General features: G+C 36.1%; 1 protein-coding gene across 5 annotated transcripts in view; it reads left to right on the forward strand.

The window, feature by feature from the left end:
* The window catches only part of celsr1a (cadherin EGF LAG seven-pass G-type receptor 1a), an 81,880-nt gene that overhangs the window by 45,330 nt on the left and 14,095 nt on the right, over window positions 1–22,455 (forward strand). For all 5 annotated transcript variants that reach the window (XM_059511494.1, XM_059511492.1, XM_059511493.1 and 2 more), the window contains 11 exons: window positions 9,175–9,332; window positions 10,648–10,811; window positions 10,904–11,029; window positions 13,643–13,815; window positions 13,927–14,112; window positions 14,188–14,301; window positions 14,665–14,839; window positions 14,957–15,098; window positions 21,287–21,407; window positions 21,522–21,705; window positions 21,805–21,906. In XM_059511494.1, coding sequence (XP_059367477.1) covers window positions 9,175–9,332; window positions 10,648–10,811; window positions 10,904–11,029; window positions 13,643–13,815; window positions 13,927–14,112; window positions 14,188–14,301; window positions 14,665–14,839; window positions 14,957–15,098; window positions 21,287–21,407; window positions 21,522–21,705; window positions 21,805–21,906 — 1,645 coding nt within the window. The remainder of the gene's footprint in view (window positions 1–9,174; window positions 9,333–10,647; window positions 10,812–10,903; window positions 11,030–13,642; window positions 13,816–13,926; window positions 14,113–14,187; window positions 14,302–14,664; window positions 14,840–14,956; window positions 15,099–21,286; window positions 21,408–21,521; window positions 21,706–21,804; window positions 21,907–22,455) is intronic.

Below are 22,455 nucleotides of genomic sequence, written 5' to 3' on the forward strand. Positions count from 1 at the left end.
TGACAGGCCAGTGGCAGCAGCGGCGGGTTTATCTGAAAGCTGAGCAGTTTTACCTGAACTCCAGGGCTTCCACACAACCGTTACTGTCAAACCCCGAGCTCAGTTTGTCCCTCTGGGGAAAACACAAGCCATTTAGGGCCGTTTACAGTCGTGTTTTCCTGTACTGACTTGTGTAAGCAGTCGAAACACTAAGAAACACGTTCGCATATCGGTGATTGATTCTTACTCTTGGGCTTGTAGTACACTGGATGGGCTGAACAGTACATGTCCAGAACAGATCATTTGAGAATGTGAAACTTAAGAACCTTGCTCAGAGCAGAAACATTGATGTACCCTTAAGACTGCAATTTTGATCTCTGTAAATGAGCTATCAGATGTACAATGTGCCCAAACAGGGTCAAACATCTCTAGAGCGAGTTTCTCATAGAGTTATGCCAGGCCTGTTTGGATTTATTAATACTGCTAATGGATTAGGAAAAGGAACAAAACTTCATTTGTGATTATTTTTAAGGAGAAATGTTCTTATTATTTCCTGATATATATACAGAGCTGGGTAGTAACGGATTACATGTAATTTGGATTACGTAATCAGATTCCAAAACTCAAGTTCTTGTAATTAGAGTAAACTACTTTTTAAAATACTCGTAATCAGACTACAGTTACTTTTTTATGGATTACATGATTACATTTTATTGACACAATGGTAATAAGTTGTTCACAATTCATTAATTCTCCTAAATTTCCTTTTTTTCTTCCTTTTTTAGTCTTTTTCAAAATTCATGTTTGCACTTAACTATTTTTGTTTTTGTTTTTCATTGATACATTCATATACACTTCTAGTGTTTTATTAGATTAAATATTTAACCTGGCAGTGATATTGCTGTGAATTTCATGTTTTTCAATATTATTTTTTGTAGTGTAGCTGTTTTCCAAATTTACTTAACTATAAGTAATTAATTATAAGTTTTATTCAGCGTTACTAGCAAACAATAACAGCAAGGCACATTAGTGTTAGTATTTTGTAAGTATTAACTGTCCATACATTGCATTGAAAAAAAATTGTGGCTCTTGTTGGTGAATTAAATATATTTTGTGCCATATATTTTTTCTTTGTATATGTCAAAATAGTATAACATTAGGCTAATTCAATATAAGGGTTCATCAAATAAGGGTTAGCACAAATGTAATCTAAATGTAATCCAAAAGTAATCAGATTACGTTACCAAAAATGTGTAATCTAAGAGATTATATTACTGACTACAAATTTTGTCATGTAATCTGTAATCAGTAACTGATTACAATTCATGAGTAAGCTACCCAGCTTTGTATGTATATATATATATATATATATATATATATATATATATATATATAAAAGCTTGAAATGTTCTTTAATTTTGTAGTCCGTATGAAAAGTTGCATTTCTCTATTAAAGGCACGTCCATTACTGTGGAGATGGAGAGTCAGCACTGGTGTTTGCAGCCAATACTGACTGAGAAGGCACTAGTTTAGTAACAATTTATTAAAAAAGTCTTCTTTTTCCCTGACGCATTCATAATCATCACTTTTGACGGTGCTTAGCGGCAAGCTTCAAGCACACGCTTAAGCGTGGAACACAGGCTATAATACAATTAAATGCATATTAAAAGATGGTTTAGTAGGTTATTATATAAATCAATTTAATATAAACGTGCAACTGGTTGACAAGAAAAATCCTTAGTCGGGGGGCAGGCCTACTTGGTCTTCTTGGCACAAGGAACCAATCCATTTTTAAAATAAAACATACATTTTTATTACATTAATACATTAATTAAAATGAAAGACATTACGAAGTGTGCGACTGCAAATCATGTCTTTGTTTTGTCACGCTTTGTTTGTGTGTGTTTGTGTGTAAATCTAGAACATCTTGTTGATTTTGAAAGAACATGAAAATCCAGTTTTCGGTGATATGATTCTTTTTAAAGCCATTCTTTCTAAATACTTCCCCCCGGTCTGTTCGGGTGAACTGAAGGTTTGAGCGAGCCTCTCTCTCTCTGACCTCATCCTCTGTCAGGAGCTGTTGGGATCAAGTGTGTTGCCATGGCTCCAGCAAACCCTCCGTCTCTAGAGACCCGTCTGTAGAAGTGACGGGAGATTTCAACACGCAAGAGAAAACCTTAGCTGGAGGCCTCTTTTAAAGGAATGGTTCACTCAGAAAAAAAAAAAAAATTGGTTATCGTTTACTCACCATTGTGTTGTTCTTTATCCACGTAGTTACAATGAAGTTGTAAAAGCACCATAAAAACGATACAACTTATCAGAAGATTAAGCAGTTATCAGAAGATTATATGTGAAAAACCAGATAACAGTTGAAAACTGACTCGATTTGCACGCAGTAAATATTGACTTTCAGATGCGTGAATGATGAGTTTTTATTTCTGGGTGAACTAATCCTTTTGAGACAGTTCATTTATTTAAAAATGAAGAAACTTCATACTCTCTTTGACATACATAATATAATGAATAATATATATTCATAATATAATGAATGTAATGACTTAAATTACTTCATATTTATATTTATATACATATAAATCAAAAGTTTCAATCAGTCAAAGTCTAGCTAAGAAAAGTTTTAAAAGGTCAAGCTGATTTCACAGATGAATTACCCAGAAACCAAGGGGTGGGGGTGCAGGAGGCAGCACCCTGCCTTAACAAATGAGTGCACACAGAGGGAATTTATTATGACCGAATTGCGCATGCATCTGCAAAAACTATAAGCACTGTTTTAGTATTCATCTAACAAAAGGTATCATGCAGATCAGATAATGCAAACACACCCACAACAGTAGATTTCAGGAGTCTGCCCCATACATAGAAAAAGACAGTATAGGCAGAAAATGCATAATATTTCAATTCTGTTATTTAATGTTTTAATTTTAAAAAGCTAATGAAGCTGAAGTAAAAAAAAAAAGAAAATAGTAAACTTAAAAAAATCTCAAACAATAAGTTTAAGTTGAAAGACTTAAATGACTAAAAACTTAATTTAGAACTTAAATTAAAGCTAAAAAGAAATATTAATATAAAAAATGAAAAAGCAGATTATTAAAAGCACTATTATTATTACAAAAGCACCGTTATTAAAACAAGCTAGAATTATAATTGAAAATATAAAAATAAAAGCTAATACTATAATACGAAAATAAGACTTTTTTACCAAAGATGGCAAATTAGCGCGAGAGCGCAGTTCTGAAACAGCACCGGTGGGCGTGGAAATTTGTGCGAGTTTACTGACAATGAGAGAATTAAAGAACACAGATTGTGTTTGTCATTATGGAAATTAGATTTTACTTCTAAATACAGCGCAAATTAGCATAAAGATAAGTTCAGCTTCGCATAATGTGTTCTTCTAGGATTCCAAATAAAGTAATACATGTGAAAATAAACCTCTCCCTTCTACTACGCGCTCTATGTTCTCTATGGTGCCTCATCCTAGCAACAATAATTGCAGCCATTTCAAGCTTAAAATTGTTTGACATGCTTGTTTTTGGGTGTAAAAAAATGGCGCAAATACCAGTGATTTGACGAGCGCAAACGTAATGAAATCGCGTTGCGAGATTCATTTTAATACTGCCCTCCCATTTTACGTCAAAAAGGGAAATTCCCAAAAATGCATATTCAAAAAGGTCAAGTGCAAAAATAACTGTGTCCACGCCTTTTTAGCGCTAACTCCTCAATGCCCGTCTTTAGTAAATCCTGACAGTGCTAATTAAACGGCAAAAGACTGTTAGTAAATCTGAGCCCTAATATGAATGAGTTCAGAAATACAGTATTAAGTGTATTATGATTTAATAATATTTGTACCAATGACAGTCTTAATGACAATACAGTATCCTCCACCAAAGATAATTGTAGAGATCTACATATATTTTTATCCATATCAGTTTGGCAACTTTTTATACCTGTGAGAAACCCTCATTTCTCCCATATATCCGTTTATGTACCACCTACTCCGCCGTGAAACCAAATCTCGCATCTGCTGACCTGGATAAAATCACCTGCATTAGTCTGCCTCACTGCCATATCACATAGGGGAGATGTTTGGGTGAAAAAAAATCACACTTACAACACCCCGATCCAGATTAATTCATAGCAAAACATACATATGCAGTGTTTTAATGCGCAGAGCAGCCTGAGGTGGAAACCTTACACCTGCCTTTGTAAGAAACTGGGGGACGCGTGGTATGCAGCCAGACGCTGACTAAAATACTGCGTTAGTAAAACACTGATAGCTAATATTTTTGTTAAACAGCTGACAGGAATCTGTATGTGTACAAAACCTTCAGTCTACATAAAAACAGTTTGGTGGTACCTGCCCAAACAGCGCTCCCATCTGTGCCTGAGGTGCACGTTTGGAGCCCAGCTTGTTTTCTGTTCTGCCAGTAATGTGTGGCATTTAGCCAGAACCCCCAGAGATCTGATACGATCCCCAACAAACCCTCTGCTGGTGAGGTTACCGCCGTACCAGAGCGGTTTTCATAGAGAAAGAGCAGAGGAAAAGTCGAATAACAAGTTCAAAGCGGGATTAGTGATATTTAGGCTAATAGGCTTTAGTCATCAAACATTGTATGTCATTCATTTGATCGGATATTTTTGTACATTTCAAAAAGCATATATGAAAATTTGTTTGTTCGCAGGTCTGGGAAACAGCGAAACTTAGTGGGATTCTGGGTAATGGCGTCTTGTCTCAACACAGAAGTCTTTGTTTAGGTCTGTCGGTCATTTTACACCACGAAAAGAGCAAACGAGGCTAATCTGATTCAAATTGCACCCGGACGCACGAGGATTTAACACTCCCTTAACAACCCCTTAGGCAAGAAACAGTAGTGAGATCTATCTCAGTTGTTTACCCTAGACAGTGAGCAGTGAGGTAAAAGAAGAGCAAACAGAGATTTTTACGAGTTGCAACAATGTATTACACTGTGCTCGGATGTGTCAAGATGCAAAAGTCTACAGCCAAAAGTCCTAATACTCAAAATGACATTAAATGATACAAAGTGAGACCTCCATAAAGTGTTCTGTGCTATGGAAGTGCATATTTATAAGCAATATGCATCCATTTTTATTGCACACCTACAATAATTTTTCATTAGCAAGATATGCATAATAAAGTAAACGTTAATTGCCTTCTGCAACCTGTTTAACCTCTGTACTGTGATATACGTGTATTTCTGAGATAAACGAAAAAAGTATATAAAAAGAAACAGGGTGGGAATTATTTTATCCTTCAGAATTTGATTGGAGTATGAAAACTGTGTGTTGCCTATAGGAATAGAGCTAAATGACCAAGTAAAACAAAGTCTAAGGCTATGTTTACACTAGTGCGTTTTCGTTTAAAAACGGATCATTTTTGCGCCTGTCGTTTACACTACTCTGACCCTCGAAAACAGAGACTTTTGAAAATGCAGTCGACCCCATTTAGTCTGAAAACTCTGGGGTTGCGTTTCAGTGTAAACGGAAAAAAACAAGACATTATATTTTGATGAAACATTATAAAAACTTGTTTTTGGAATAACGCGCACTAATGATTTATGTAGGTACTAGGTAAATAGAGTCCATTTTGAAGTCATGTTCAAGGTCATTCTGCTAATGCAATACAATACATTTGGTTTCTTTCAGCAAATCGTGAACCGTGTCTTATCATTGCTTTTTGTGATTTTTCGGATGGCAGCTTTCAGAAAAACAGTGGTTTCCTGCAGTGTTGGGCAGCTGGAGTGTTGTTCTTCTACTCCACTGATTAAGAGGTCAGATAAATGAGTTGGTGAAATCAAGCAGCATGAAGCTGAGCTACTAAATCAAAGGCAGTGGGGAGAATGTACTTGACCTGGTCGCTTGTTGACTGTGTTGTACTGTACGGTACAAGGCACACAGTTATTATGATCAAAGTCAGGTGATATAGTGTTTTTTTATTTTATAAATCAATTTTTAAACCATTCTTACTTAAGTTATAAATCCAATGCAACAGTTCATATAGGAATGGACGCATTAACAATTTAAAAGATTATTATTATTTTTGTTGCTATTTATAATAAATGAGACCCATTAAATAAAATCAGTTCCCAAGTTGAATATGTGGCATGAGTGTCAGAATAGAGATAGAGATTTCCACAGACATAAATTTCAACTAATTATATTTTTAAATATTCAAATAGAAAGTTAAATCTTAAATGTTGGATCTAAATATAAATGTGTACATTTAATTAAAACGAATCAAACTTTAAACTTAAAATCCTACATATAAAAAGATTACATTTCTAATTTTTTAATGTAAATCTTAACATAATTAACATAATAAAAAAAAGTATACAAATCTTAAATATATGATTTAGATGTAATACTTTAAAAATAAGTAAATAAGTAAAAAAAAAAACACCATAGAAGTTTTAAAAAGTGAGTATATACAAGTGGTTCCAGATTATGAGCCAGATACGGGTTGAAAGCACCCAGCATGAGCAGAGATATCCATCTGAATAATACCTCACACCCTCATATCCTGCTGGAAACAGGCCAAATGAATTCAGCAAAATTCACCTGCCCAGCGTGTTTCCCTTAAAAGACAGACCCCCACTTTTTTTTCAAGATCTTAGAAGCTGCTTTGGTCTATGCTGGTACCTGATGGGTTTGTGTCTGAGACCACACCCTTTAAGGAATTCCCATTCGATTCACCTTTTCACATCCCCATGAGAAACTTGTGAAATATGTCTATGGCTAGACAGATTGACAGACAAACAGACAAAGTTGGAAAGATGTTTTATTTTTATTTGGTCATTGTGTTTTTAAATTTTAAACATTAAGACATATTTGTCACTCTTATTATTATTAATAGTAGTAGCAGTAGTATTTTACAATTGTCAAGGTCAAATATAATTTTGTTGCATTTCCTTTTTTTTCATGAATAGTCTTAATTGTAATCTTCTTAATCAAAGTATAATTTCCTAGGTACAATTTTATGGAGCCTAGTTTAAGATTGTAAGTTTTGGTCCAGGACATGGGTAACCATAAAATCTATAAATAATAGGCATTTGAAAAGTTGATTTTTTTTTTTTTTTTATAATAATTGCATAACTTCTAAATGATTTTAATGTAATCAAATAAGGTTAAAATCTGATAGTATTAGTAAAAAATCAACCCCTGGGACTTTGTGTGTCAGTAGGTGAAGCGAACACTGAGATAAATATTCATATACGTATATAGCAACAGGAAGGCAAAAAGAAAAATAGACTGAAATTGCACAATGTTTAGACGTCACCTAATGGAAAGTGTGAGTGCTTTTGCAGTAGGAAAGAGTTATTTCTGTAGGAGTGGCAGTGATAGATAAAGCTGCTGTGCATTGGAAAGTGTGCCATGCTGGGAGTGAATGCTTACACACAACACAACTTTACTTTCCAACTGTCACTTTTTTTGCCGTGCATTACACAATCACACAGATGGCCCAGATCTGCCCTGTGCTAGGTGTTTAGAGCCAACACATGGCACATAGATATATCTCCTGTAAACCGCTTTGATCTGTGAGCGATGTGTGCAAAGGATTCTGTAAACATCCGGAGTCATCTTTACATTGGCAACATACTCATGAAATAGACTTCTGAAATGAGATTTATCAAAAGTAGTTCAGTCCATAAATCTTGCTGGGACAAAAATAAGTCTGAGATTTGATGCAGTCTCTATGCAAAATGAAATGCATCACGTAAAGATTACATGAAAGGTGTTAACTGAAACATTTCTGAAATGTGCAGATATTATAGATATTATTGATTAAATGGGATGAGCTTATTACAAGAGCCTGACATCTGTTGTCTTTTTCACTTTACAACACTAAAAAGAAAATGCAACACAGCTTGAGATGTATAGGATTATTTGCTGTGTAACCTCATTGCATATTACTTGTGTATCCTTGTAGGAGAAAGAGTTCTTATTATGTAAATATTATGCATTATAAGAACTGACACTTAAATGCACTTTTATTTGCAATGAAATGAAAATGTATTTTATTTTAAATCTATATTAAATATCATTAGCTTGACCCACTTAAGTAGGACTTAAGTACATCCTTCTAAGTCATTTCATAATCACTAATGTCTTTGAAATATGGTTAGCGTGTACTGCCAAAAATACTTACCAACATTTATGGTAAACTAAAATATAATTTCATGTTATTATTATCCTAGGCAATGATTAATCACGATTAATCGCATCCCAAAGAATATGTGAATATAAATATATACATGTAAATATTTTCTAAATATATACTGTATGAGTGTGTCTTTATATATACATAATAAATATACACAGTACAAACACATATAATATGTACACAAAAACTTATTTTGGATGTGATTAATTCCGATTAATCGTTTCTCAACACTTGTTATATCTATTGAAACTTTTATTCCATTTATTTCAATATATTTGCAGTTGCATTTAGTGCATTTAAAATATAATAATTTTGGTAACATTTTAGTATAGGGTCCAATTCACACTAATAACTAGTTGCTTATTAGCATGTCTATTATTAACATATTGGCTGTTTATTAGTGCTTATAAAGTACATATATTGCGTGACATCCATAATTCTACCCAATACCCTAAACTTAACAACTACCTTATAAACTATTAATAAGCAACAAATAAGGAGTTAATTGAGGCAAAAGTCATAGTTAATGGTTAGTTAATAGTGAGAATTGGACCCTAAAATAAAGTGTGACCATAATTTTAAATGTAATATTGAATATCACACTATAGTTAAAATTATAATCAAGTGCTTTACACGAACTAAAGTAAGTGAGTCAACACAAAAAGTGTAGTTGTTTAAGCATGATAAAAGATTATTAAACAATGATTCAAAATATAGTAAAATATTACAAAGTGCACATTTTAAAAGTCTTGATTAAAAGTAAGCATGTAAAAGAAACTGTCATGAAAATGTACATTGAATACAATTATGCAAACCTTTTTCACAAGGGTAGTTGAAAGTACATAAAAAGTATTGCTAGTTTTGCAGGAACAAACAACACTCTCATTGTCATATACTAAAAATTATAAACAGTCTAGTTTCAAAATGTGTTTTGTGAATCTGTGCTCATCCATTTTCGGTTTGAATCTTGAACTTATCTTTCTTATTTCTTCTCTTTTCAGCCTAAGATAAGTCACTTGGGTTTGCCTCAAGGGCCGTCGGATGAGAAGGTGGCGGTAGTCGCGGTGGACGACTGTGACATCGCCATGGCTGTGCGTTTCGGAAGTCAGATCAGCAACTATTCCTGTGCTGCCCAGGGCACCCAGACGGGACAGAAGAAGTGAGTTTACCCCTCTCTCCTCGTAAATCAAACAATAACTCCTTGATAATCAGCCTTTGGTAATTATTTATAATTGCGCTTTTGTGAACTCTCTCACGCCCATTCATAGACCTTCAGGACACACGTCCAAAAATCTTTCATTTGTGAAGGATCTTCTCAGACTTTAAGTGGCAATTGCAGCATCAGATGATGTTGCATGCTGGAACAGGGCTGTGCATTAACACTTCAAAGAAAGAACAACAGATAAATGAGAAGGTTTAACCCGTCGCTCCAGTCTGATAAGCACCGACCTGTTTTATACTGCATGGCAACATTCCACTCCCTATGGCTCTGTTGTCATGGACACTGTGATTGACAGATTGGTTAAGGAAGGTCACGCCCCCTTTCACCTGTCTTGCTTCTGTCTTAGAAAGCTTTTAATCAAGCTTATATTAAGGGGGATCAGATGGTCTGGTACACTTTCGTATTGGGACCAATTTTTTTATTTACTGTATATATGCAACTGTTTGCATTTGTGATGGTAATAATAATGCTTCTTGAGGACCAAATCAGCGTATTAAAATGTTTTTTGACAGATCATGTGAAACAGCTTTATAAAACTACATATTAAAATAAATAACTGCTATTTTAAATTGTAATAATGTTAAACAGTATTACAGTTTACTGTATTTTTAATAAAAATAAATGCAGCCTTGGTGAGCATAAGAGACTTATTTACAAAAATAAAAAATGGTGACAACTGACAATAGGTTTTCATGTAACATTGGTGAACTGCATAAGTAAACTGCATGCAGACCTTAGTTTGCATCAAAACTGAAGTATGATTTGTTCTTTAAGGTATTCATACAACTGAATGCATAGGTTTACAAAATGTTCTGCGTTTGATAACATCTAGGAACACAGGCACTCAACGAATTTGCACTAAAAAGGTTCATCTTTGTAAAGTATCTGCACTATTTCTCTCCAGAAGTTATGAGAAATAAAAGTTGTGAGTAGTTCTTAAGCCCTTCACACAAGTGCTCACTAATTTAGAGGAATGTTGTTTTTGCTGTTTCCAGTGTTTTTTTGGGTTTTTTTTTTTCTAGGGGCAACTTTTGGACCAACTAATTAGTAAAAACTTCAAAGCACATGAAAAATCGTGCATATTGTACTGATGCACATTAAATCTACACATATACTAGCATATGCATATCAAAAACCAAAGTATACTTTAGGCTTTAGATAGTAGAAAGCAGGACAACTTGTTAAATTGTGATGCCATTAACTTGTTGGAGAGTTTGGTGGCACATTTTAAAGTTTTGTTTTCCCTCTTCAGGTCTTTGGATCTCACTGGGCCTCTTCTGCTTGGCGGGGTGCCCAACCTTCCAGAGGATTTCCCCATACGAAACCGTGACTTTGTGGGTTGCATGAGGAACCTGATGATTGACAGTAAATCCATTGACATGGCCAGTCACATCGCCAATAACGGCACCACTGAAGGTCTGACATAAACCATTACAGTTCAAAATCATATTGTGAACTTGTTTTTAGATTGTTGTAACTCAAAACCAATATATTTATTGCACTGTCAGGCTGTCCAGCGAAGAAGAACTTCTGCTATGAGGGTTTGTGTCAGCACGGCGCTCAGTGTGAAAATAAGTGGAACACCTACTTTTGTGACTGTCCTGAAGGCCGGGGTGGCAAGAACTGCGATCAGGGTAGGTGGGACTATTTGGTAGTGTGCCAGTGGACATGAATGCATGTGCATGCATGCGATGAGCATCCGTGTATGCGTTTGTTATTTTGGACTGGGTGTTGATTGCTCATGGACTTAAAGGAAGCAGGCAGTGGCTTTAATGTGATGGTGTTTCCTGAAAGGGAAATGTCTTTGCAGATAAGCATCAGTCACTCTCCTTTACAGCCCCAAATCAACCTTACGGATATATACTCCACATACTCTGAGCATTGCCAGTGTATTTCCAATAATGCCCCTACTTTTAATTGTGCTTTATAAATAAATTACCTTACCTTACCTTACTTTGCATGTTAATGTAGTCACTCAGTGCCAACAACAACAAAAAAATGCTTTAGTTTTACAACCTGATGTTGTGGTCCTTTGGGTCAAATCAAATGGCAAACAGATGTAAGGTTCAGATTTATATGATAGATAAATCCTCAGATAATAATGTGCTGAGGCAACATTTAAAAAAATAAAATTTAAAAAAAGTTTCTCACAAAATGTTTGATGTTAGCTTGTTGCTAAGCTAACACCTTTTTACTATTATAAATGTAGACAAAACACAAATGTTAAGTAAAATATATATATTTTTATTAAATGTAAGAATTTTTATTGATACTTTTCACTAACTGATGAAATATAAGTATTTTTCTCAACTTCAGATACACTAGCATGATGCTAATGTAACAGTTTGATTATGTAATAAACAAACACACTGATACTGGGTGAAATAGTCCAGTTTTAATAGATTTTGGCTAATGAGTGATATTTGGGGAATGTAGCAGTATACTGATAACAGCGCTATATATTTTTAAAATATATATAATATATTTTTACAATATTGATGTCATATATTTATTACACATATGCTAATATCAATGAATAATCTAGTGCTAAACTCTATCTTAATCTTTCTACACTTTTTTTAGAAGTGTGATTGAATGGCCAGAAAAAAAGATAAAGGTGAATATGACTGATAATTTAGATATTGTGATAATTTCATTACTGTGAGTTCTATCAGGATCCACTATTATCTAAAAGCTAATATCATTATAGCCCTAAATTACATATATTAATAGTTTTCCCTCAACTCTTCTGCCAAGCTTGTTGCAGTGCATTCTGGGATTGCCATCTCTGTTAAGGATACTGCAAAGCTGTCTGAGATTTGGCACAAAATGAGAAATCTTAGAACATAACAATTAAATAGAGTTTAATTGTCAGTTTCGGAGCAACTGTCAGAGATTAAAATGACTGCTCCCACATTTCCTCACAACTACAGGAAGTACAGGTCCTTCTGTTCTTACCAAATTTTTTTGGTGGGTTTGTGAAGTCAGTGCTTTAAAAAAACATGCTTGTCACAGTTGACTTTGGCAGTCAATTCTGATACACACTCAAAAGGACTGTACACACTACTTTACAACTCCACTGTGATTAATTGTAAGTTGTGTTTGAAAGTGGGTGTGATTGCATGTGTTTGAACAACCCAAATGATAGTGTACTTGACATTGCCACTGGCCGTTTTTTTGCGGTTGGAATTTCTGTAAGGCTTGGGACACCCAAACAAGAGGGGATAGCATGAATCACGCTGTTCTTGTTCAGGTCCCGCCACAGGCCTGTTTGGGCAGCACTCTATTCTAAATTCTGGATGTTTAAGTCATATCATCATCTAACAAACAACCGTGTTGACTGAAACAGCCTTCTCCAATTTTATGTTTTGGCAGGGAAGCATGCCTGCCAGGAAAGGGTGTTATTTTTGACACTGATTAGATGGATGCCTGAAGTAGCCCCAATTTTGCGGTTTGTTTTCGTTACAGGATAGCACTGTTTTAGAGCTAATGGCGTGTTTCCAGAGCGGGCAGAGCGTGATTTAGATATTATCACCTCTACTCTTCTGCCATAGCACAGATAGAATGTCCATCTCTAGTAAAAAACGTCATTCTGCCTGCAGTGGCTGGCAGTTCCTTGGTGACCTCTCAGATTTCAGTCATGTTAGTGTTGTCTGGAAATATTTGTGATACGTTGGTTCATTATGCATCTTCAAATTTCAGAAATATTACAGGTTTTAAAGAATCATGGGTTAAGCCGAAAGTGTGTATGTATGACTATCGAATTTATGTATAAAGCTCAAGTTCCAGAGCATGGTACTAGAAAATAAAACATACGCGTGAATGTAATATTACTTTTTAAGACTTCGCAAGTCTCATTTTTAATTCTTTGCTTCTCTCTCATGGAAATGTCTTCTATAACAGAGTGATTTCAAGGCAGCAGCAGGAACCGTGGATTGTGCTAGTGTAGAGATTCTTCACACTCTTTCTGCCAGTGATCAGGGCTTATAGCTGAAGGGTTCTCCAGTCCTCACTTGACTTTGTGACTCTACTGTAGCATTTCCATACCATCATACTTCTGCTATTTAAATTGCCTGCACACAAATCAAACACTAGACGGGAGTACGTCACTGATAAGTCTTGATTTGTTTAAGGCTTTTCCACTCTTTTAAATATGTGTCTCAGAGCCAAAAGTCTCAATTTTCCTGAAAAAAAAAGCCTTTATCTTTTATGAAGTCAGTCATAAACTGCTTCTTACTTTGTTGCAGTCATGCCTTCGCCACAGCACTTTGATGGTCGTGCCATTGTGTCATGGAACGACCCTGATATCACCATCGCTGTGCCCTGGTACATCAGCCTAATGTTTCGCACCAGACAAAGCATTGGATCCGCAACCCTAATGCAAGTCAACGCTGGAGACTCATCTCAAGTACACCTTCTGGTGAGTGTCGAATGTCATACAGGTCATTCTTATTTGATGCAAATTCATTCTTATACCATTTCCTAATCAGGTATGACTGTCATTTTAAAACATTTCCTGACTTGTTCTAAGATAAGGGACAAGTATGTGCGGTTTCAAGTACTTCTGGGGGAGCAGAAAGTGGCCACGCTGGATTTCCCAGAAGTCCGAGTGAATGACGGGGAATGGCATCACCTCCTTGTGAAGCTGAGGAGTAGCAAAGATGGGAAGGACACAAAGTACATGGCAAATGTGTACCTGGACTACGACATGTTTATGGTGAGTTCTGTGGACTTAAAAAACAGAACAGTATTTTGCTAAAACTTCTTTACTGAAGTCTTCCATGCTTTTCAGAAGTCAGCAGAGATCGGAAACCAGCTGCCTGGACTCAAGCTGAAGAGTCTGTTCATTGGTGGACTTCTGGGACAGAGTAACAGTGTCGAGCAGGGTTTTAAGGGATGCATGCAGGTGAGGCCAAGAGGAAGCCTTTGAATCTTTCAACTTGCATGATACAGTAGCTGTTTTGAATCATAAATGTGTAATACATTGATCCTTGACAAAAAAAGTATACAGGACAAAAAAAAAAATTAAGCAATTGTTTTGTACATAATATTTCTGGTTATATTAATAATATCCTAGCGGAATTATTCTAATCAATATATTTATTGTATTTATTCATGTATTCATATCATAAACATTTATCTGTGTTTAAGCAATCAATGTGTCAAGTTTGGCTTTGGTGCATAAGGCGTGTATAATCTTGTAAGACAACATTATATTAAATCTCACGAATGATTGAAAAGTGACTGACTTTATGCAAACGTGTCACAGGGTGTCAGGATGGGGGAGACTGCCACCAACACAGCTAACATCAACATGCAGCAGGCATTAAAGATCCACGTGGAAGAAGGCTGCGATATAGCCAACCCCTGCGACTCCAACATCTGCCCTGACAACAGCCAGTGCACAGATGACTGGAATGCACACACCTGCGTCTGTGACCCCGGTACTGACACCTGCATCGCATTCACTGCATCTGTACAGACGCATCTGATCTCAGAAGACATTCATCAAATTTCTTTCTTTCATCCTTTTTCTTTTTCTGTCTTTCTGTCACTCACAGGTTTCTTTGGCAAAGACTGTGTTGATGCATGTCATCTGAACCCCTGTGAGCATTTGTCCACGTGTGTTCGTAAGCCGAGCTCCTCTCACGGTTACACGTGCGAGTGCAGTCAGGACTACTATGGGCAGTACTGTGAGAACAAGTAAGTCGCATAGCGGATAAAATACCCGATATGACCAGACTTATTTATTCTAGTTAGTGGTGGTTTTGGTAAAGCATAGCCATACTGCTAATCATACTAGCATGACTACACTTTCTAATGAAGCTGATTGACCCATGAATCTTGGAAATTATGTCATTTAGTTTCATTCATCTTTGGAGCAATAGTAGAATATTTTAAGTAGGAGGTTTTTATGGAAGCCCATTTTGCCACTGAATACCTAATAAAATACCAAATTTTATCTCACAATTCTAACTTTGCTTCTCAGAATTATGTGATGTATACTTGCATTTGTGAGCAATAAGTATTGAATTGCATGATATAATATAGCAATTGCGAACTGCACTCTTAAAAATAAAGGTGCTTAAAAAAACATTTTTGGTACCACAAAGAACCATTCAGTCAAAGGTTCTTTAAAGAACCATCGCTTTCTTACCTTTTTATAATCTGTATCAATTGTAATTGATATAAACTCACAACTGTACTTGAAAATATGAATTGTGAGTTGAGTTGTTTTCCTCTGATTTGGACTTTATAACTCACAATTGTGAGTTTATATCTCAGAAGTCATAACTGCAGGATATAGAAATACAATTGCGAAAAAAAATGTAGCGGGAAAAATCTCAGATGTGCGAGTTTATATCTCACAATTCTGAATTTATTTCTCACAATTGCAAGTTTATATCCTGCAATTCTGACTTAATAACTTTTTATTTTTATAAATTTAGTTCATATCTCACAATTCTTAGAAACAAGTCAGAATTGTGAGATAAAAAGTCACAAGTTTTAAATTTTTTATGGTGGAAACAAGCTTCCATTTGTCATTGCTAATTAAACTGACCTTTTTAAACATGGTCTTTTGAGTTAGGGTTAGTTGAGTGAAATACATTTTTATACCATTTTTCACAGTATATTGTTACGGAGTGTCTATTTGCAAGTGTAAATATCCCTCCTTGTTGCCAGAGGCTGTTTACACTAGCCCCACCCACAAACGTGTGATAATGATGGTCAAAACTATAAAAGACTGCCAACAGTTGTCAGCTTCAGTGGCAAAAATTGTAACATGCGTACCCTAGTCTTTTTGATGCAATTGACCTGGGTTCGAATCCACCTTTTACCAAACTTTTTTCTCCCTTTTAAAATCTCATATCACATTGGAAAGGCATTTATTTTCATTAAAAAATTAAGTAAATAATCACAAAGCTGAAAATAAAGTATTGGGTAGGGTTAGGATAGGTATAGGGAAGGCTTGATTGTTCCAATAAAGTGGCATCCATTTAATAATTTGAATTAAAATAATAATTTACACTCAATACATTATTATTGCATACTGTGTTATGATGTACTATAATACTGAGGTGCAAATAATTGCCACTATTTGCAATAAGTAGTATAAATTGCAGAAAATCCTACTATTTTAAGTGTAAATAGAATCTATCACTATCTACACTTAGTGTAAATAGCATATTGTTAAAAATGCTGTTATTTTCACTTAGTATGTGTATATATATATATATATATATATATATATATATAAATAATCCATTGCTATTTGCAATTATAGTGCTTTTCCACTGCATGGTACGGCATGGTACAGTTCGTTACGGTTCACTTTTGGGCGGTTTTCCACTGGGTACAGTACCTGCTAGCTGGTACTTTTTTTAGCACCACCTAATGCCGCGTTTCCACCGAAATTACCCGGAACATTTGTACCAGGAACTTTTTTTCCCAGGAACTTTTTTTCTCCCCGCAGACCTGTTGCTTTCTGCGTTTCCACCGCGGTGTAAAGTACCGGGAAGATTAGGCAAATAGACTGGTGACGTAGGTCTGCGCGCATTTCTCAATACAAAGTACGCTGATTTTGGATGTGCATCCTCCTCGGTTGTTCAGACTTTGTGCATTCGTCTCGGGAGTGTGATTTTTTGTAAAGAAATTTGTAAACAGCAGTGTACTTGATAACTTCAGTCAGCCGACCATGGCTACTGCAATTTTCCTCACTGTATATTTACAATAAAACGAAATAGGATATCAAATACCACTGCCTCCTTTCGTTTTCATTTCATTTTCAAGAACAGCTGCAGAAATGTACTTAGTTCAGGGATATGTGTGTATATATATATATATATATATATATATATATATATATATATATATATATATATATATATACAGTCATTACAATGAAACGAAATATTATATAAATTTGCCTTTTTTATTTTCATTTTAACATATAGATAAATTGAATACAGACCAAAGAAAACCTGTTAGATTTACCCCGCAGCTGAATTATATTTTATGTTTAACCACTAAAGAGACATCAAAGCCAGCGGCACATATCAGAAGGTCTAGCCGAGGTTAGGCTGCTCTCTGCGGATAGATGATCACTGAGCTCTCGCTGATTACGTGGAGCTGACCGTCTCTGAGATCGGCGAAAATAGGCGCTGTCTTTATAAATAAACCACAGATTTGAGTTTTAAACAACTACATTCTCGCCTGAAATACTTTTAAAATTACATTTCATGACACAATAGCAGTAATATTTTGAAAATGATCTTAATAAATGCTGCTTGAACTCAGCTGACCATGGCTACTGCAATTTTCCTCTCAGTATATTTACAATAAAACGAAATCGGATATCAAATACCACTGCCTCCTTTTGTTTTCATTTAAACATAATAACAGCTGCAGAAATGTACTTAGTTCAGGGATATGTGTATATACAGCCATTACAATGAAACGAAATATTATATAGATTCGCCTTTTTTATTTTCATTTTAACATATAGATAAATTGAATACAGACCAAAGATAACCTGTTAGATTTACCCAAAACGAATTATATTTTATGTTTAACCACTAAAGAGACATCAGAGCCAGCGGCACATATCAGAAGGTCTAGCCGAGTAGAGGCTGCTTCTCGGTGGATACATGAGGACTGAGCTCCTGCTGATCGCGTGGAGCTCACCGTCTCCGAGATCAGCCAAACACATTTTTAAATAGGCGCTGTCTTTATAAATAAACAACAGATTTGAGTTTTAAACAACTACATTTTCGCCTGAAATACTTTTGAAATTACATTTCATGACACAATAACAGTAATATTTTGAAAATGTTGATCCGAATAAATGGTGGTTGAACTCAACCAATGCTGCGTGAACTCAACCAATCAGGATGTTTAACGCCCAAGTCCCGCCCCCGAAAGTTCCGGAACTTTGAAAAAGTACCACCTCGCCAGCAGGGACTTTCTGAGGGGCATTTTTTTTACCCGGAACTTTATTTAGTTCCTGGTTCCTGCGGTGGAAACACACTGAGTACCAGGCCAAAGTCCCTAGTTCCTGGGTAAAGTTCCTGCGGTGGAAACGGGCCATAAGTATAGCACCAAGTATAGCGTGTGTATGAGGATAAAGTGGGGCACATTTATACTGTGTCAGTATCCTGACAACCCTATCAGGGTTTATATTGTGATGATGACTGGCTGACTTTCAACCTGTACTCCAACCAATACGCTCGTATAGATCGTTTGTCCAAATCCCTGAAATACGACCCATCAGAGCGTATACTACAATTGCGCCCCTATCGGCAAAAAGTCGTTTTCATATTAATGTTTTGTACTCTTTTATTTGCACTCTGATTTGCGTTTTGTGTAGCTCAGTTGGTAGATTATTGCGTGTTACCTTGATATGTAATCATGCTATCATGGGTTCAATCCCAGGGAACGGACGTGCACGAAAATGTATGTGCTCAATAAATAATAATTTAGCATGATTTCTGTGAGGGTTAGGTTTAGGGGTGGGGTTAGGTGTGGTCATTCGAACAAATAAGCCACCTAGTAAAATATGTAGGAAATACTGTGAGATCAGTGTAAAAACCCTTTCATTTAAATAAACGTCCGTTTTGATTGGTGTGGCGGGGCCGAGGGATGTGGGAACAAGGAGGGAGGCCGGCAATGATTGGGAAATCAGTGACACCTGCGACCCACTGCCGGTTTCGAGTCCCACGTAGGAGATGGAAGGATATAAAACTGGAGCGACGACAGTGAAGGATGAGAGAGGACCAGGCCTGGGCTTTTAGTTGTGTTTTGGTTTTATTTTGTGCGCATCAGTCGTCCGTGAGGGGCTGATGTGCTGTTTTGTGTTTATTTTGAATTATTAAAGTTTCAGTTGAGTGTCCGCCGGTTCCCGCCTCCTTCTTCCGGATGAATATGAAGGTTAATTCATTACAATTGGTAATGACGTTATACATCATTTCATGATTATTTTTAGGCCCGCTAGAGGGCGCTTAACTTTAAAACGTAAATATAGGTCGTAATAAGGTGCTTGCACAAACGACCTATATGGTCGTTTTTTGTTGGAGGACAGGCTCCTGACTTTATATTATAACTTACTAATAACATGATGTATAGAATGGAATTGCAACACTGCGATGGGCTTTTTATTACGTGAAGTTTAATGTGTTGATTTCTGAGATCTGAAAAAAGATCTCTTTCCCACAGAGCAAAATCGTTTAGTGTGAAATGTTCAAATTCGCATGGCAGTTGTGCAATGTATCAGTCATTGTAAATGATTTGCATTATGGAAGTCATCTTCATTCCAGTGGTTTGTGTTTGTGTTTGTGTGTGTGGGTGTGTCTGTTACTGCGTTGGCTCTTCTACAAAGCAGGGGAAAACAACACAATACACACCCTGTCACAAGTCCACACAAGCTCCACAGAATTATTACCTTACCTTTTATTTTCATATTTAATCTGCTAAACCCTCTGATCAGTGATTAATGTCATGCTGTCTCATCACTTACATATGGGACATCTTTTTCTTGGTTTCTTTACTTATTCTGCTGACATGACTCTCCTCTATTAGATTAAGCCCCAGACACGCTGCTAGCACCTGATGTTGAGTTAATAAGCACCATGCGGCCCTGCTGTCTGCACATTTTAAGGAGAGGATTGCAGAGAAGGAATTTTTTCTTTAGCCTCTGTGTCCTGACTTGTGTTTGACCTCCAACTGGTCTTTTACTGTCATTTACATATACAGTTAACAATGAATAGGCTTATCCAGTTTGCCCAGCTTCTACCAAGATGCATTTACATTAAAATAAACCAACATTATTTGGACACACAACCTATGTATTATGCTTTTCCAATTGGATTGTGTTATATTGTTTGAATTTTGCATTGTTTTCCCCTGCTGAGCCATTGCCCTTGTTGACTCACCGATCTTTTACAGTATGTTGGGAGACATATGGCTTTTCTAAATTACCTGCTTTCTGTGTAAAGCGCAGGATAAACTATGCATACATTCACCTGTAGAAGAGTCTTCGACCACCCAAGAAAATGATGTTAAAATTTGTTTGCCTGGGCAGTCTGTCTTTTTTGGCTTGTACAAACAGGCACACTCCTGTTTCTCATTAATTTCCAGTCGTCAGTGTTCTGTTATTACTTATCGTCTAAAGTCTGCCAACCCTCACATCTAATCTCTTGATCTCTATACCATGACAAATCCCGCCAATGATTGATGGGGAGGTTTTTACTTGTTGATCGATTTGCTTGATGCATTGGTGATCAGAGAGTAAAATGTTCAGATGTTACAGGTTAAATGTGTTATCTTTGTCAATGGTGTCACAAAAAAAAAAAAAATCACATTTAGTGTTACATTATTTATATTTTATATAAATAATCAAGAAATAGTCACATTTTTAGTCACATTTTATTTTGCCATTAACAAACTGCCACGTTTGCCTCAATAAATCATAATTTGCTGCTTATTAAGAGTTAGTAAGGTAGTTGTTAGGTTTAGGTTTTGGGTAAGATTAGGGATGTAGAATATGTGCTTTATTAGTACTAATAAATAGCCAATAAAATGCTATTAATAGGCATGCTATTAATAGGCATAATAAGCAACTACTTTACAGTGAGAATTGGTCCCTATACTAAAGTGTTACCTAAGAAATTTATAAGTTATTAATAAATTCTGAAAATAATCTTTTTGTTTCAGAAATGCAGTGTAGGTTTTAGGATTTTGTAATAGAAATGACAGTAATAATAAAAAAAAAAGACAAAATTACGAACACAAATTTTTTTTTTGAAGGATAGTTTTCCCCCCCAATTTAAGTTTTTGCGCTATTTGTTGTGCTAATAATATATAAAATTTAGTTTTTGGTTTTGTTTTGTCCAAAGGGTGGAAAAACCATGTCCTCGGGGTTGGTGGGGCAGCCCCATGTGTGGCCCTTGCAACTGTGATGTCAGCAAAGGCTTCAACCCCGATTGTAATAAGACTACTGGAGAATGCCGCTGCAAGGTGTGAAGATAGCATTTTACATCATTTGCCCAAGCCTTTCAGTCTGGTCCAGATTTGTTGTCCACAAATGTTAAAGGATGTTTTAGAGACTATCATTGCACCTGTTTTACACAGGACAACTACTATCGACTGAAAGATAGCGACACCTGTTTCCCCTGCGACTGCTTCCATTTGGGCGCCAATTCTCGCACGTGTGACCCAGAGACGGGTCAGTGCCCCTGTAAGGCAGGTGTGATTGGGCGACAGTGTAATCGTTGTGACAACCCCTTCTCTGAAGTGACCAGCACGGGTTGTGAGGGTAAATACTGATTTCCTTCCACCTGCTTAGAGGCATTGTCAATCTACACTAATGAAGTACAAATTGAGTAACATTATGTTTCTTGTCTTTACTGTTCAGTTCAGTATGAGGGCTGCCCAAAAGCCTTTGACGCTGGAATCTGGTGGCCCAGGACCAATTTCGGACGCCCAGTTGCAATGAATTGTCCCAAGGGATCTATTGGTGAGTAATACTGGGCTTCTTATTGAGACAAACGGACAGTGAATCTACTGAATCTATCTAAATTGTCATATACAAGCTAAACAATTAAAACTTTGCAAATAAGAGTCTGCTTTATGGTGTAACCATAAATTATTAGGTACAAAATAAAATAAAATTAGTTATATATTTTGGTGTGGCTAGCTTCAATGATTTATGTTTTAGTGTATGACATTTAAGGAAAATAATGGGATTAAACTTGTGCAAATGCCTTTGTTTTCAGTGGCTTTCTGTCACTTGGCACTGCTGCCCCCCATTGACGTTACCCAACCCAGTTAACAAAGAATTTCCATTGGCAGAACTCTGCAGTTAGACCTTTTCATTGGTTGGCTAACTGAATGTTAATGAGGCCTCGTCTCTAGAGGGAACTGGCTGGCAAACACAAAAGTATTGTGGGACACAGCTTGGCAGCGCTTGTATAAAGACACATTTACTCAAGTGCTTGCTGGAGTGAGGTTTCAGTTTGAGAAACTCCTGAAACTGTACTTTAAGTGAAAGCAGTTATTTGAAATA

The sequence above is a fragment of the Carassius carassius genome, chromosome 26 (genome assembly GCF_963082965.1).
Source record: "Carassius carassius chromosome 26, fCarCar2.1, whole genome shotgun sequence".
Classification (NCBI taxonomy): domain Eukaryota; kingdom Metazoa; phylum Chordata; class Actinopteri; order Cypriniformes; family Cyprinidae; genus Carassius; species Carassius carassius.